Raw genomic sequence first — 13,637 nt, forward strand, 5'->3', positions numbered from 1 at the left:
TGGAGCACTGGGAGAGGTTCATGAGATGACATACGCAAAATACCTGAGTCATCCTCTTTCTATTAAATAAATTGAATCCATACTTTAAAACCTTCCAACAAGGAAAACCACATGCCCAGAGAGTTTCATTGGTGAATTCTCCCATTTAAGAAATAAATAGTATTCATTCTATACATGATCTTTCAGAAGTTAAAAGAGAAGGAACACCTCCCAACTGATATTCTGAAGCTAGTATTACCCTGATACCAAAACTGGGCAAAGATATTACAAAGGAAAAAAATGTAGGCCAGTACCCTTCATGAATATAGATACAAAAATCCCCAACAAAGCATGAGCAAAAGGAATTCAACAATATATAAAAGGGAAAGCACATCAAAACAGAGTTGTTGTTTTTTTTCTAGGAAAGCAAAGCCAGTTCAGCATTTGAAAATCAATATATTTCACTATATTGAGATTAAAGGAAAAAACCCTGCATGATCATTTCCATAGATATAGCAATAAGATTTGACAAAATTCAATGTGCATTCATGATCCATACCACTGGTAAACTAGAAATAAAAAGGAACCCCTTTAGCCTGAGATATGGCATCTACAAACTACACACAGCTAAACGCAATGGATGGTAAAAGACTAAATAAGTATTTCCACCTCAGACTGGGAATAGGGCGAGGGTACGCACTTCTGCCACTCCTAACCTAGTGTAAGTCCAAACCAATGAGATGAGACAGCCGAAAATAAACAAAAGGCATGCTGCTATGAATGGCATGATTGCTTGCATAGGAAATACCATGGAATCTGCAGAACATCTCCTGGAAACAATAAAGGAATTAAGCAAATTCTCAAAGTCAAGATACAAAATGAACTCTCTCTCTCTCCATATCTATCTATCTATCTAAAATCAATGAACAATGTGGAATTAAAATAGAAATCTGGCACAATTTACACTGCATCAAAATATGAACTTAGGTATAAATGAATTTAGGAAAAATATAACAAAATATTTTTTAATTTAATTTTATTTTTTCAGTGTTCCAAGATTCATTGTTTATGCATCACACCCAGTGCTCCGTGCAATATGTGCCCTCCTTCATAGCCACCACCAGGCTCACCCCATGCCCACCCAAAACCATCAATTTGTTTCTCAGAGGCAAAATATTTTCAGTACCTGTATCTGAAAGCTCAATAGCACTAATGAAGGAAATCAGAGAAGATCTAAATAGAGAGACATACCATGTTTATGAATTAGAAGACTCAGTATTGCTAGGATACTTAATTCTCCCTGAATGTTCTGTAGGTTCAACACATTCCCAAACAAAACCTGAATAGGATTGTTTTGTAGATATTGACAAGCCAATACCCAAATCTGTATGGGGAGGAAAGTAAACGGATTAGTTTGAACAATTCTGAGAAGCAAGAACAATAAAGGAGAGTCATCACAGTTTATTCTAAGACTCATAATAAAGCGACAGGAATTGACATGTGGTGATACTGGTGAAAGGACAGATACTGAGATCAGTGAAAGAGAATAGGGTCCAAAATAGGACCCCAAAATAAATGAAAATACACTGAATTGTAAAGGCAATTCAATGAAGAGAGGATGGTCTTTCGAACACATGGGTGCTGGAGCAGTAGGGTATCCATATCTGAAAGAATGAATCTTGCCCAATCCCTCACATCTCATAAAAAAATTAGTTAAAATGAATTATGTACCTGACATAAAACATAAACCTTTACAACTTTACAACATATGAGGAAAGACTCTGACTTCAGGCGAGACAAAGAGTTCTTAGAACAATAAATGCACTATCCATAAGAGAAAAAAAATGAGAATTTGTACTTTATCAAAGTTAAATACATTTTCTCTATGGAACACATTGACTAAGAGATGAGCCACAGATTGGAAAATACTTGTAAACCACATATTTAACAGAGGACTTGTACCTGAAATTTATAAAACAGTCTCAAAATGCAACAATCAGAAACACTTTGTCAAAGGTAAATAAGGAATGAAAAGATAGTCAGTATGATTACTGAATGTGGACGTGTGATTAAAACTGCAGTGAGATACCTCCACGCACTATTAGAATGGATTCTTTTTGAAACCAGCAATTCCAAGAGCTAGGAGGCCTGCAGAGAAACTCAAGCTCTCATGTATTTCAGGTAACAATGTAAAAATTTCATAGCCATTTTGCAAAACAGTGTGACAGCTTTTTATAAAGGGAACACTTCACAGGTCTTTCCATGAGGAAGCATAACCCTGATATCAAAACCAGAAAAAGCCAGCAGAGGAAAATAAAACCATAGGTAGATTATTCCTCAAAAACACAGATGCAAAAACCCTTGAAATATTAGGAAAAAGAAGGGTCAACTGGGAATGCGGAGTTGGTTTACATTACAAAGTTAATGCCTTTCACTAGATTAACATTATAAAGGAGAAAATACAAAGGATGACATTTCCCCCCAAACTATCTAGGGACTCACTGCCATCCCAGAGAAAAGTCCAGCATTTAAAAAAAATAATAAGTTGGCAAGCCAATTCTAAAATGTATGTGTCATCAAGGACACCATTAAGAAAAGAGGTAGACAAGCGGCAGATTAGGAGAGTCACTGCAACAGATAAATCTAATAAATGACTTATATCCAAAATAGATTTTAAAACTCCTACGACTCAATAGGAAAGAGACAAACAACCTATTTTAATGTCGGTTGCGTTGCAAAATTGTACAGACACTTTGGCAAACCGTTTGGCACTTTCTCATAAAAGTTAAATATAAATGTAGGTATTTACTAAAGAGAACTAAAACATATGTATACTAAGAAAAAATGAGTGCAAGAATGTCCATAGTAGTTTTATTCAGAATATCCACCAATCGTATATAAAACAAATGTCCATTAATAGGAGAATAACTAAACAAGCTGTTGTACATTCATACAATCCATTTCTACCCAACAACACAAAGGAATAAACTACTTAAATACATGCCAGCAGGGATAAACCTAAAAAATATTACGCTGAGAGAAATAAGACAAAATATAAGACATAAAAGAGCACATAAGTATATTTTCGTTCATATGAAGTTCTAGCTCTTTGCAAAATTAATCTATTATGATAGAAAACAGGACAGTAGTTAGCTGGGGTCAGGCTGAGTTGACCGGAAAGGGGCATGAAGGAACTTTCTAGGGTGGTAGAAATATTCTGAATCATAATGAGTGTGTAAATTTCATGGATGGTGCAAAACTCATCCGTGGCATGACTTGTATCTTTCACTATGTAGATCAAACCTCAGTAAGGAAAAAAAAAATCTGCACAGGAAAAAAGAAGCTTCCAGTATCAGAGTTAGAGCACAAAGACCAGAATGACCTCCGCAATCAGATTGGTGTCTGAGCTGCCTCCCCGGTGGGGGAATGAAAGAAGGGGTGAAGCCTTCCATTCCCATCTGGTTGACCCAAGCCAGCATGACACCTTTTGATAGGATCCCTAAGCACCACTGGTTGGGACAGTGACTTCTGAGGTTAACAAGTGATCAGCCTTGGGTCCAAGAGAGGCACACTCCTTTCTGTAAGACCCCCTTATCTCTCTGCCTTAAACAAATAGTTTGGTTTTCCAAAAAGTGCCCTTTAGTATCCATGCAAAATAAATGACTTTTTTCCTGCTTTCTAAACCTTGCTAAAGACCCCCCAAAGTTGAATCATTAGGTAGGAGGTTTATGTCTGCCTCAGTTTCTTTTGTTCCCAAACTATGAGAAAAGATCATCTTCATGTCACTATTAAGTCTGCCGCATTCCCTCTCCAACTTTCTTTCTTCCCCTTCTTTCTCTTGTTCTCTCTCTCTCTCTCTCTCTCTCACACACACACATACACACACACACACACACACACACACACACACACACACACACACACACCTGTGTCCCCAGCAGAGCCACGGGCAGGTTCTCTTCCTGAATCATATACAAAATAGGGCCTGATATGCACACACAATCCCCTTAGGTGTGATGAGGGCAGAAAGATGAGCCCCATGATTGTTCTGACCAGTGCACAGTTGGAGGGGAATTAATCCTCCCACACACACACATGCCCCCATACAGACCTTTTAAGCTGAAGTCATGCGTGGACATTCACTGCCACTGTAGTGGAAGGGGTTGAATTCCAGACAGATGGGGAAGGAAGGCCCCACAATGCCTGTCTTTACCCCCCACCTTCTTGCTCCTTCTCCCTGTATCAAATCCCTGCTGTGGCATCTTTACACAGCCTAAATTTGCAAGTGAGATTGCCTCATCCACCCACTTCATTTCACAGATGGGGAGTATCTGAGCTACGAGAAGGGAAAAAGCTGTCCAAAGGCATATGGTCAGTTAAGGCGGTGACTAGATCTATCTACTGTCCAGTGACTAAACACTGGAAGACTAGACCTGTCTTCCAGTGCAGGGTACTATCTGCAGCATGACACTGTCAACCCAAGGTCTCTTTCCCATCAGAAAAGTGGGCTTATTCCCACTGGAAACTATTGGAAAGTGGTACTTAGACCAGTGGCTCCTGCCATGGTTTGCTGAGGATATCGTGTGACTATGGCCTCAGTCCTGGAGTGGGGACAAGACTGGGAGAACTTCAGAATCACCAGTAAATTATACCTCCCTTTCAGACCCCTGGGAACGTAGACCAAAGAAGTACAGATCATGGGACAGTCCTCAGGAAACTTAATGGAGTCAGGTCAAATCAACCCACCCTTAGGACAGGGAGCAGCCTGGCATGTGTTCAGTGTTGTAAATGTTACAGGAGCTGCTGATGGACAAAGAAAGTGGAAGACATTGTTTCCAAACGGTCCACCTACCAAAATGATAGAGCAGTATAGTTCAGTGTTAAAAAGCATGAGCTTTGGAATCCAACAGACCTGAATGTCGCCCCTCACTAGATGTGTGGCCAAGCCTCAGTTTCTGAGTATATTGAAAGGAATAAAACAGTCTAGAATCTGCTTAATAAATGGTAGTTGAGCTTGGCTTGTTTTAAAGACCTGGTTTAGGAACTCAAAAGACATAGTAGCAGGAGGCCAGCTCTGGGCTTCCACAGCCAGTGTTTCTTGAAAATGAGCAGAGAGCAGAAGTGACTGGGAGGGGAGGAGCTGTCCACTACCTCAGTGCTGATCAGTCCAGAACTCAATTCTGGGCAAGAGCCCAGAGCCTTCCCACTGCTCAGGACCCTAAACCCCATGCAGCAATTGTGAGGGAGTGGGGACAGAAGTGGGACAAGAAACTGGGAGAAATAACCCTTGCTGAAGATTCTAGTTCTGGGGATATAAGACAAGCTCTGCTGCTCCACTGGAGCTCAGAGAGAGGAAATGAGCAGAAGCCAGACATTCTTAGAAGTCAGTCCAAACTCGGAAAAGCCATTGTTCATGGACCGGTTCAGTGCCTCACAGTCTAACACTCAGGAAGATCAATCACACACTTCTGCCCTCCTGGAGCCAGTACAGGTTGCAAATAAAGGAGCTGCTGCTTCCTTGAGCAGGTTTAATGGATTTTCAAGACAAAGTGCATAAACCTCATTGGCTGGCTGTGTGGGCATAGTAAGTTCCAGTGCAGAGGGATGGCCCTATATTTTGGCCAGGCAGACTCTAGCTGGACAGTAGCTCCTTCTGTCTGCCCAGCTGTGGGGGCAACTCTGGTGTAGGGGCAGAGCTCTGGGTGGGGGCGGGGGGCAGGGAGGAAGGAGATCAGTATTGCAATCTCAGACTTACCATGGCTGCCTGTAAGACCTTGGGCAAGTTGCGTAGCTGCAAGACCCTATCATCTCACCCACAAGTGGGATGACAATTCCTATCCTATGAGCTCTAAGCTAGGAAATGAATGTAAAGGACTCAGCAGAAGGCCTGACCAACAAGGAGCTTTCAAGCTTACATGTGTCACACACTGACTTCTTACGCTACCCAGCTGATGTTCACCCCAAAGATCCAGCTTGGGAAGGAAGGCAGAGGCTGGCAGGATGAGAGTGATGGTTGATGAACATCATCAGAAGAGACCAAATCTGGGCAGCATAGCAGAGTCTCAATGATGATATGAACAGGGTCCACATCCCTTTCCTCCTTAATTGACACCTTGGGTACATTGATAAGCTTTTTAAGCCTCAGTTTCCTCAGCTTCTCTCAGATAGGGTTGCTGTGAAGATCAAGTGAGATTAGGTAGGCAGAATGTCTGGATCATCACCAACTTTGGTAAATGTTCTTAGCATCATGAGTCCCATCAGACAGAGGTAGCCCATCTCTCCCAGGAGATCACCAGCTAAGATCGCCAGGCAGTAAGCTTCCTCTTCTTTCTGCTGAGCCCACTTCCTTCTATGCCTGGTCTGTGGGGGCCTGGGACAGCCATGCAGACCCAGGAGCAGCAAAGACCCTGTCCAAACAGCCAGTTCCTCTCCTGCCGGCTAATAGGCAAGTAAGCCAGAGCCCTGAGGGTCCTGTTGGAAAAACTGTTCAATTGTTTCTGCTTAACCAGCTTGAAGGCCTGGGCAAGGGAGTATGCATAAGCAGACTGCCTGGAAAGGTGTCACCACAGAGGTACCACTCTGGGACTGGGCAGAGCCGGCAGCTGAGAGGGCTCTAGATAGTCAATCAGGATCTGGGGTTCCAAGCCCTGGTCTGCCACTTACCAGCCACATGCTCCTAGGCAAGGAATGTCACCTCTAGGATTTATTTCCTTATCTGGTCCTTATCTCTTAGAATCCCCAAGGTTCTATAGGGTCACGTGAATTAGCAGGTATGGAACTGGTGTGAAGATGGAGATCTGCTGGTGGGCTCAGGTGGAAAGCTGGCAGGGAAGTATCCCCAGGATGGCTGGATGCTCCAGGTCCTGGAAGTCATTATCTGAAAGGGACTGACCTTTCTGTCAGCAGCCTGGCATTGGGTTGACATCCAGGGTTTGCCACCACCTTTCTTTCCATCCATTCTATAGGCCCATCTTCTCTTCAGAACCACAAATATGCACCAGACTTGGCCTCTAGGCGTTTGCTCAAGTAACATCCTCCTCTCAGCTGCTGGGCCCTCCTCCACTTGCAAAAATCCAGACTCCTCTGATTCCCTAAAGGGAAGGGTTCTCTGTGGCCATGGACTTCAGTGAGACCTCTCTCCGAGCACTGGTCACATTGCAGTTTCTGTTCAGCTTATATAAATCTTTCACCTCTTTTTAAAGATAACCATGGAAAGGACCACCTCTGATTATGAGTATATATGGTGTGTGTGTGTGTGTGTGTGTGTGTGTGTGTATTCCAGCACGTATGTGACATATTTTTAAAATTTTCTTTCACATGGGACAAATGGTGTGTGATAAATAAAGTATCACAATTGGAAAGAACACGGGTTTTAATGTCCAGTAGATAAGGATTCTAATCCTGGCTCTGCCATCCTAATTGACTCTGCCCTACCTATTGATGCCCACCTGGAGTGACCTTGAACACATTGTGGGTTTTTCTCAGTCTTGGCTCCTTCATTTGCTAAGACAGACTCATGATATTTACACTGGAGGGGTGTGGCCATGATTCTTATCCATGGGCACATGGGCCTGTCTCTCTGTGGAACTGTATTCAGCGATCTGAAAGGATGAGACTCGGTTCTGTTTTTGAGCACGCCAATGGGGCCAGTTACAGCAATTAATAACTTGTGTTAACACTGTCATGAACATCCCATCACTTCTCTCCAGCTCAGAGAAGTATGCAGGCATACAGATCTGGTCACAGTGCATCCCCCTGAGGACAGGCTCCAAGCGCTGACCGCTCATGTCTCCCAATCAGATGTGCCAGCTGCTTGAGTTCACTCACAAGAGGCAATGGGGACCCAGCACCAGGCCTGGGCAGGAACAGGTATCTCCCTTCCTTGGTGACTATGACCTTACTGTTGATGTCTGGGGCTCTGCTGGGACCTGCATGCAGGGAGGTCCAGCTTGGCTGAAGCCACAGAGGCTGGGGACCTGGTCACCAGGGAGACCAATCCTCCTCCAGCCCCACTAGGAGCAGGAAATATCGTTCACAACCAGAAGAAAATGAACTTTGTTCTTTAGAAAACCGAGTTACAGTATTCCGAGTGTCTTTCTGGCGTTCTAACCTTGCAATGTTGCCTTTACAAATTCAGAAAGCAAATGATCTTCAAAATGATGTGTGTACGTGTGTGTGTGTGTGCTTGCATGTGCACATGTGGGCACGTTCATTGGCTTACTGCTCTTAGACCTGGTCACATGGTCACTGACATCATTTTAATGTTGCTAAGTTGAGATACTTTCAAGTTCCCGACCAAGGACTCCTGCTTGAGAAGGCGACGGAAGCCTTTTGGAGTGTGCAGAAAGGGCCAATCTAGGGAGCTACTGACACCTGCTTCCTCCCTTACCAACTCGCCCATACATGCTCTTTGAGCTTCAGTGTCCTTTTCTTGTCATTGTTGCAGGGATTAAATACAGTGTGATAATGTGTGCATGTGTTTTGTAAATGCCGAAGTGCTATGAGGGTTTAGTTAGCCCTTCACCTTGTGCTCCCTATACACACTGGTGATCCTTCAGCATGTGCCTCCAGGCCAGAACGTCAAGCCGTTGTTGGAGGCTGTGTCCAGGGTGCTGAGCGGACCTCCAGGTGAACCTCCAGCCGGCCTCGAGCCCACTTCTCATTGAGCGTGTTCCTCGGGCATCCTCCCAGATCACCCTCATTGGAGTTACCTAAGGAGCCCACAGACCATGCAGAGCCCAGACCTGTTGATTTGGAAACCTCAAGTATAACCCAGGAATCTCAATTTTTAACCAGTACCCCAAGTTTATCAGGTGAGTCTGAGAATCACCAACGTGTGAGAATCATGGACCCAATGGTGCCCCCCAGAAATGTATTCCTTGACACATTTACTCTCCAGCAGTGCGCACACACCCACCTTGTGCCAGAGGCTGTTTGTGGGGTCAGTCTTTGGGAGCAGGGGAGACGCACAGGTAAACATCTCACTCTGATGTCCCACACCAAGAATCTAATGAAGTCATGTATCCAACCCTGAATTCTGTGGGCCCCGCGAGGGGGCCAAGTGATGTGGAGACTGCTGCCACTAGGTGGGTTTCTTCCCCAGGGAGACAAGGCTCTGCACACGCAACACAGTAGTTAATGTTCACCAGAGCTCTGAAAGGTAAAGAAGGAAACCGAGGCTTGACAAAGTTCAGTGACTTGTGCAGGGTCCTGGGATGGCAGGGGTGCTCTGGTAAGTGTTCAGTTAGCCTCTCAGGGTGGGGGCAGGGAGCTCAGATCCACACACCTTCCCAGCAGGGCCTTGGTAAAAGGACAGAAGGGCCACCGTCCTGAGGGTAGGCTTATACCTTGCATGCCCAGAGTCCCTGAGGCTGCCACCAAGCCAGACCACCCACCGCCCTCCCCCTTCTCTGAAGAGCTTCGGCACATTATGCCATCCAGGTCCTTCATGAACTGGAACTTGCTGTCTCACCAGACCCAGGGCAGATGGTGTGTGTGGCTGACAGATGGCAGCAGCTGGATCTCAGGCTGGAGATGCTGAGCCACACCACGGCTCTACTGGGGCTGTCTGTGGACAGACAAGCTGGCCCACTGCGAGGGCTCAGGGTCAAATAAAGGCCTCTCCTGGCTGAGGGGGATGCCCAGAGGTTGTCACAGTGAGTTGCAGCATCCCCTCAGCAGACTTGAGAAGCTCTGGCTGAAAGGCGATGGGGAGGGGACCTGGCAAACTGAGCACCCCCAGGAGCACGGCAGGTGCACTGGTCACGCAGGACGGAGAAATGTGGGTCGCTTCGGCTCTCAGCCAAAGGAGCCTCCCTGAGTTCCCCCAGCTCAGCCTGCAGAGGGAGGAGCCACCGGCCCCGGGAAGCATCTCGGGCACTGGTGGGCAGGACCTCCGTGTGGAGGTCTGACGGGGCTGGTGCTCAGGCTGGGGCAGGTGGCACTGAGGCGTGGAGGTGCCCAGGCATCCGTCCCTTCTCTCAGACAGACTTCCCGGACTCAGCCTGTCTGGGGCGCACACAGGGGAGGGCTGGAGGGGCGGAGGAGCTGCAAGGAGCCAATCGCCCCGCACCGGAGCCTTCAGGCCGGTTCTCTCGGCGTGTGAGAGAGTGTGCGCGCCCCGGCGGGGATTTCTGCGATAGAAGCAGCCGGATTCCGGAGAGGGAGAGAAGAGGAGGGGGAAGAAGCGGAGGGGAGGAGAGAATTGGGGGTGGGAGAGACAGACGGAGGGAACAGCAGTGGGAGAGAGGGAAGAGAAGCGCAGCCAGGAGAGAGAGGGAGGGAGAGGGAGCGGGAGCGGGCGGGAGCGAGCGAGAAAGTGGAGGGGAGAGCAGAAAGGGAGAGCGCGCGGGGAGCGGGCTGGACGAGAGAGAGCGAGAGAGCGAGAGCGAGCCGGGGAGCCGGCGGGCGCGGCGGCGGCGGAGGCAGAGCGCGGCGGGAGGGATGGGGTGAGGGCCGCGGGGAGCGGAGGCCGAGCCGGCCGCGGGCGGGCGCCGGGCAGCCAGCTCCGGGGCGCGGGCGCGGGGGGCCCATGGCGGCGGGGGCCGGGGGGGCGCGGGGCGGCGGCGGCGGCGGCGGGGGCGCCATGGCGGCGCCGGGTGGCGGGCCCTGAGCGCCGCGGCGGGCGCGCACCATGAACTCGTGGGACGCGGGCCTGGCGGGGCTGCTGGTGGGCACGATGGGCGTCTCGCTGCTGTCCAACGCGCTGGTGCTGCTGTGCCTGCTGCACAGCGCCGACATCCGCCGCCAGGCGCCGGCGCTCTTCACCCTCAACCTCACGTGCGGCAACCTGCTGTGCACCGTGCTCAACATGCCGCTCACGCTGGCCGGCGTCGTGGCGCAGCGGCAGCCCGCCGGGGACCGCCTGTGCCGCCTGGCCGCCTTCCTCGACACCTTCCTGGCCACCAACTCCATGCTCAGCATGGCGGCGCTCAGCATCGACCGCTGGGTGGCCGTGGTCTTCCCGCTGAGCTACCGCGCCAAGATGCGCCTCCGCGACGCCGCGCTCATGGTGGCCTACACGTGGCTGCACGCGCTCGCCTTCCCCGCCGCCGCGCTCGCCCTGTCCTGGCTCGGCTTCCACCAGCTGTACGCGTCGTGCACGCTGTGCAGCCGGCGGCCGGACGAGCGCCTGCGCTTCGCCGTCTTCACGGGCGCCTTCCACGCGCTCAGCTTCCTGCTGTCCTTCGTCGTGCTCTGCTGCACGTACCTCAAGGTGCTCAAGGTGGCTCGCTTCCACTGCAAGCGCATCGACGTGATCACCATGCAGACGCTCGTGCTGCTCGTGGACATCCACCCCAGGTGAGGGGGCGCAGGGGGAGGGCCGCGGTGGGGACGGGGGGACTCGGTTCGGGAGGGCTCTTAGTGGGAGGGAAGGGGTCCTTGTGTCCTCCCCCCACCCCCACGACCCCCAGCGTGCGACCTCAGGCAGGCCCCTTTGCCCCGGAGCCTCCATTCTTTTCTTTGGAAAACTCAGGTTGGGGGGAGGGACCAGGGCTGCGGTCTCGGTCTTGAGGCAGGTGCTTAGAGAACCACAAAGCAGGGCTACCAAAAACGTGCGTGACACAGTATGTATGTGTTTTGAAGTCCCCGGGTACAAAGAGTCAGAACTTTGTTGGACGGATGCTTCTTTGAGATGTTTGTGGATTTTTTTAACAGCCCGGCGGGGAGGCAGGGATCTGTGTTCACTGCTTGAGCTAGTTAAGAGGTTCTAATCAGGCCCTGAGACTGTGGCTTAGATGCTGGGGGAAGTCCCTGGAGAGCTCTTGAGGTGGGAACGTGCTGCTCTTCTGGGTCTTTCCTTTCTCTGGTGTCTGGTGCTGCCTCTGTCTCCAGATTCTGTGTGTGTGTGTGTGTGTGTGTGTGTGTGTGCGCGCGCGCGTGTGAGTCCTTGGGCTGCATCTTCCTGTGTGGATCCTTAAAGGAGCATCTGAAGGGCTCTGAGGGAACTGGAGGGGGCTCCTCCTGCTCTTGCAAACAGCACTGCCCTGTGTCTCCCCGACTTGGAGACCAGAGACCCTTGCAGAGGGAGAGTGTCACCCACAAGGCTCCTGGGAAAAACCTGTCCACACTGCCTTCCACCCTCAACTGGCCACTGTCTCAGAGAGGCAGGTCGGGCGATGGGGGCAGTTCAGGGGCAGCTACCCGTTAGGAAGTCCTGCCATCCCCTGAAGCATCTCAGGGAAGGAAGGAGGAAACTCAGCTGAGGTGTCCTGAGCTCACTTGGCTTCCCTTATGAGAATAGGACCTAAGGAAGGAAACAGCCGGTGGTGTTTCTGAGGACTTTGCTGTTTTATATCTCTTCATCCCCCAGGAAGGGCAGGCTTCCCTTCTGTCGCCCAGGACCCTAAATCAGAGGGCTTTGGCTTCCAGATGGTGCAGACAGTGAGGTAGACACAGCGCTCCTAAAGGAGGCAGCTGGGGGCAGTGAGGGAGCAGGTCTTTGGGGTATGAATGCCCTTCCCCACCAAAGGAGATGCAAGCTCGTGGCTGAGGGGGGCAGACCGCAGGCGTCAGTCGGAGCAAGGGCTCCTTCAATGTGAGCTGTTTCTGCCCACGAGCAATAGAAAGAAGAGCCTTAAACTCCACTGCGTTTGCACAGGCAGAGGCGTGCGTGTGCATGGGCATTGTTTCGCCCAGGATGGCCCTTCCTCCTTCCGAGCTGGGCCAAAGCTTCCAGCCACAGAGTCTTCCCAATGGAATCATGTGCAGTATTCACACCCGAATGACCAAGAGCACAAAGACCCCAGGGCCTGTGAATCCGTGCCTGTGAATGTGTGAGCCACACGCACACAGTCTCATATGCTCATGTGTAAACTGCATGTCTAACAGACCGGTGGCCGCACGTGCACCTGTCACCGGGGACATGCGTGCACACTGACCACAGTGACCCGGGCTGACTCACGGCACGTGTCATAGTTCAGTGTCGCTTAGGGAAATCTCCCACAGCCACAATTGCAGAGCTCGTCCCCTTGCCCTCTCCCGGGGCAGGAGGACCTCAATCCGGAAGGTGCATCCCTAGGACCTGACTGGGGCTGTTTCAGAAGCTGAGGGAGTGTTGTTGAACAACCGACACTAGAACGATTCCTATCCCAGGCCCTCCCACCGTGAGTCTAAGCAGAGAAGGCGTTGAGCCAGGAAAGGAATCCGTTCTTACTCAAACCTACAAATCCCATCCCTGCTGCCCTTCCAAGTTCCAGAACAGGAGGAGCCATGGCTCCTTTTTAGCCCATTTGGGATATGGGCCCATCTCCACTCTTGCGAATCTGTCACTGACTCCAGGCCGGCATGCTCCTTCTATTCCCCTCTGGGTGAGCCTTGACCTCTTTGAAGGCCTGAGATGCTTTCTGGAGCCCCGACTCCCAGTGCCATGGGGTCCTGCTGGGCCAAGGGATAGCACTAGTCTGCGCTGGGAAGAGGAAGGGCTTCTGGGGCAAGGATGGCCCTCGGCCAGTTCAGACAGGCCCCACTGGCCAAGGGCCGGCCTGAGGTTATGGCATAGCAGGCAGATGGGACAGCACTGTCCCTTCAGTGAACCCCACACGCCGTCATTGCGGAGACGGGTCCCCAGAGTGAGAGGGTGGGAGACGGGCCACACAGGAGGGCTCCAGCTTCCTCGCAGCGGATCCACAGCTTCTTTCCTGGCTGCTCCAAACTCT

General features: G+C 50.1%; 1 protein-coding gene across 1 annotated transcript in view; it reads left to right on the top strand.

Annotated features, from left to right (window-relative positions):
* Positions 1-10,562: 10,562 nt before the first annotated feature.
* Positions 10,563-13,637, top strand: part of GPR26 (G protein-coupled receptor 26) — a 29,277-nt gene continuing 26,202 nt past the window's right edge. The window contains exon 1 of the mRNA XM_047703549.1: positions 10,563-11,280. Within this exon, the coding sequence (XP_047559505.1) occupies positions 10,613-11,280 (668 nt within the window). The 5' untranslated portion in view covers positions 10,563-10,612. The remainder of the gene's footprint in view (positions 11,281-13,637) is intronic.

This window comes from Lutra lutra, chromosome 14 (assembly GCF_902655055.1).
Source record: "Lutra lutra chromosome 14, mLutLut1.2, whole genome shotgun sequence".
NCBI classification, from domain to species: Eukaryota; Metazoa; Chordata; class Mammalia; order Carnivora; family Mustelidae; genus Lutra; species Lutra lutra.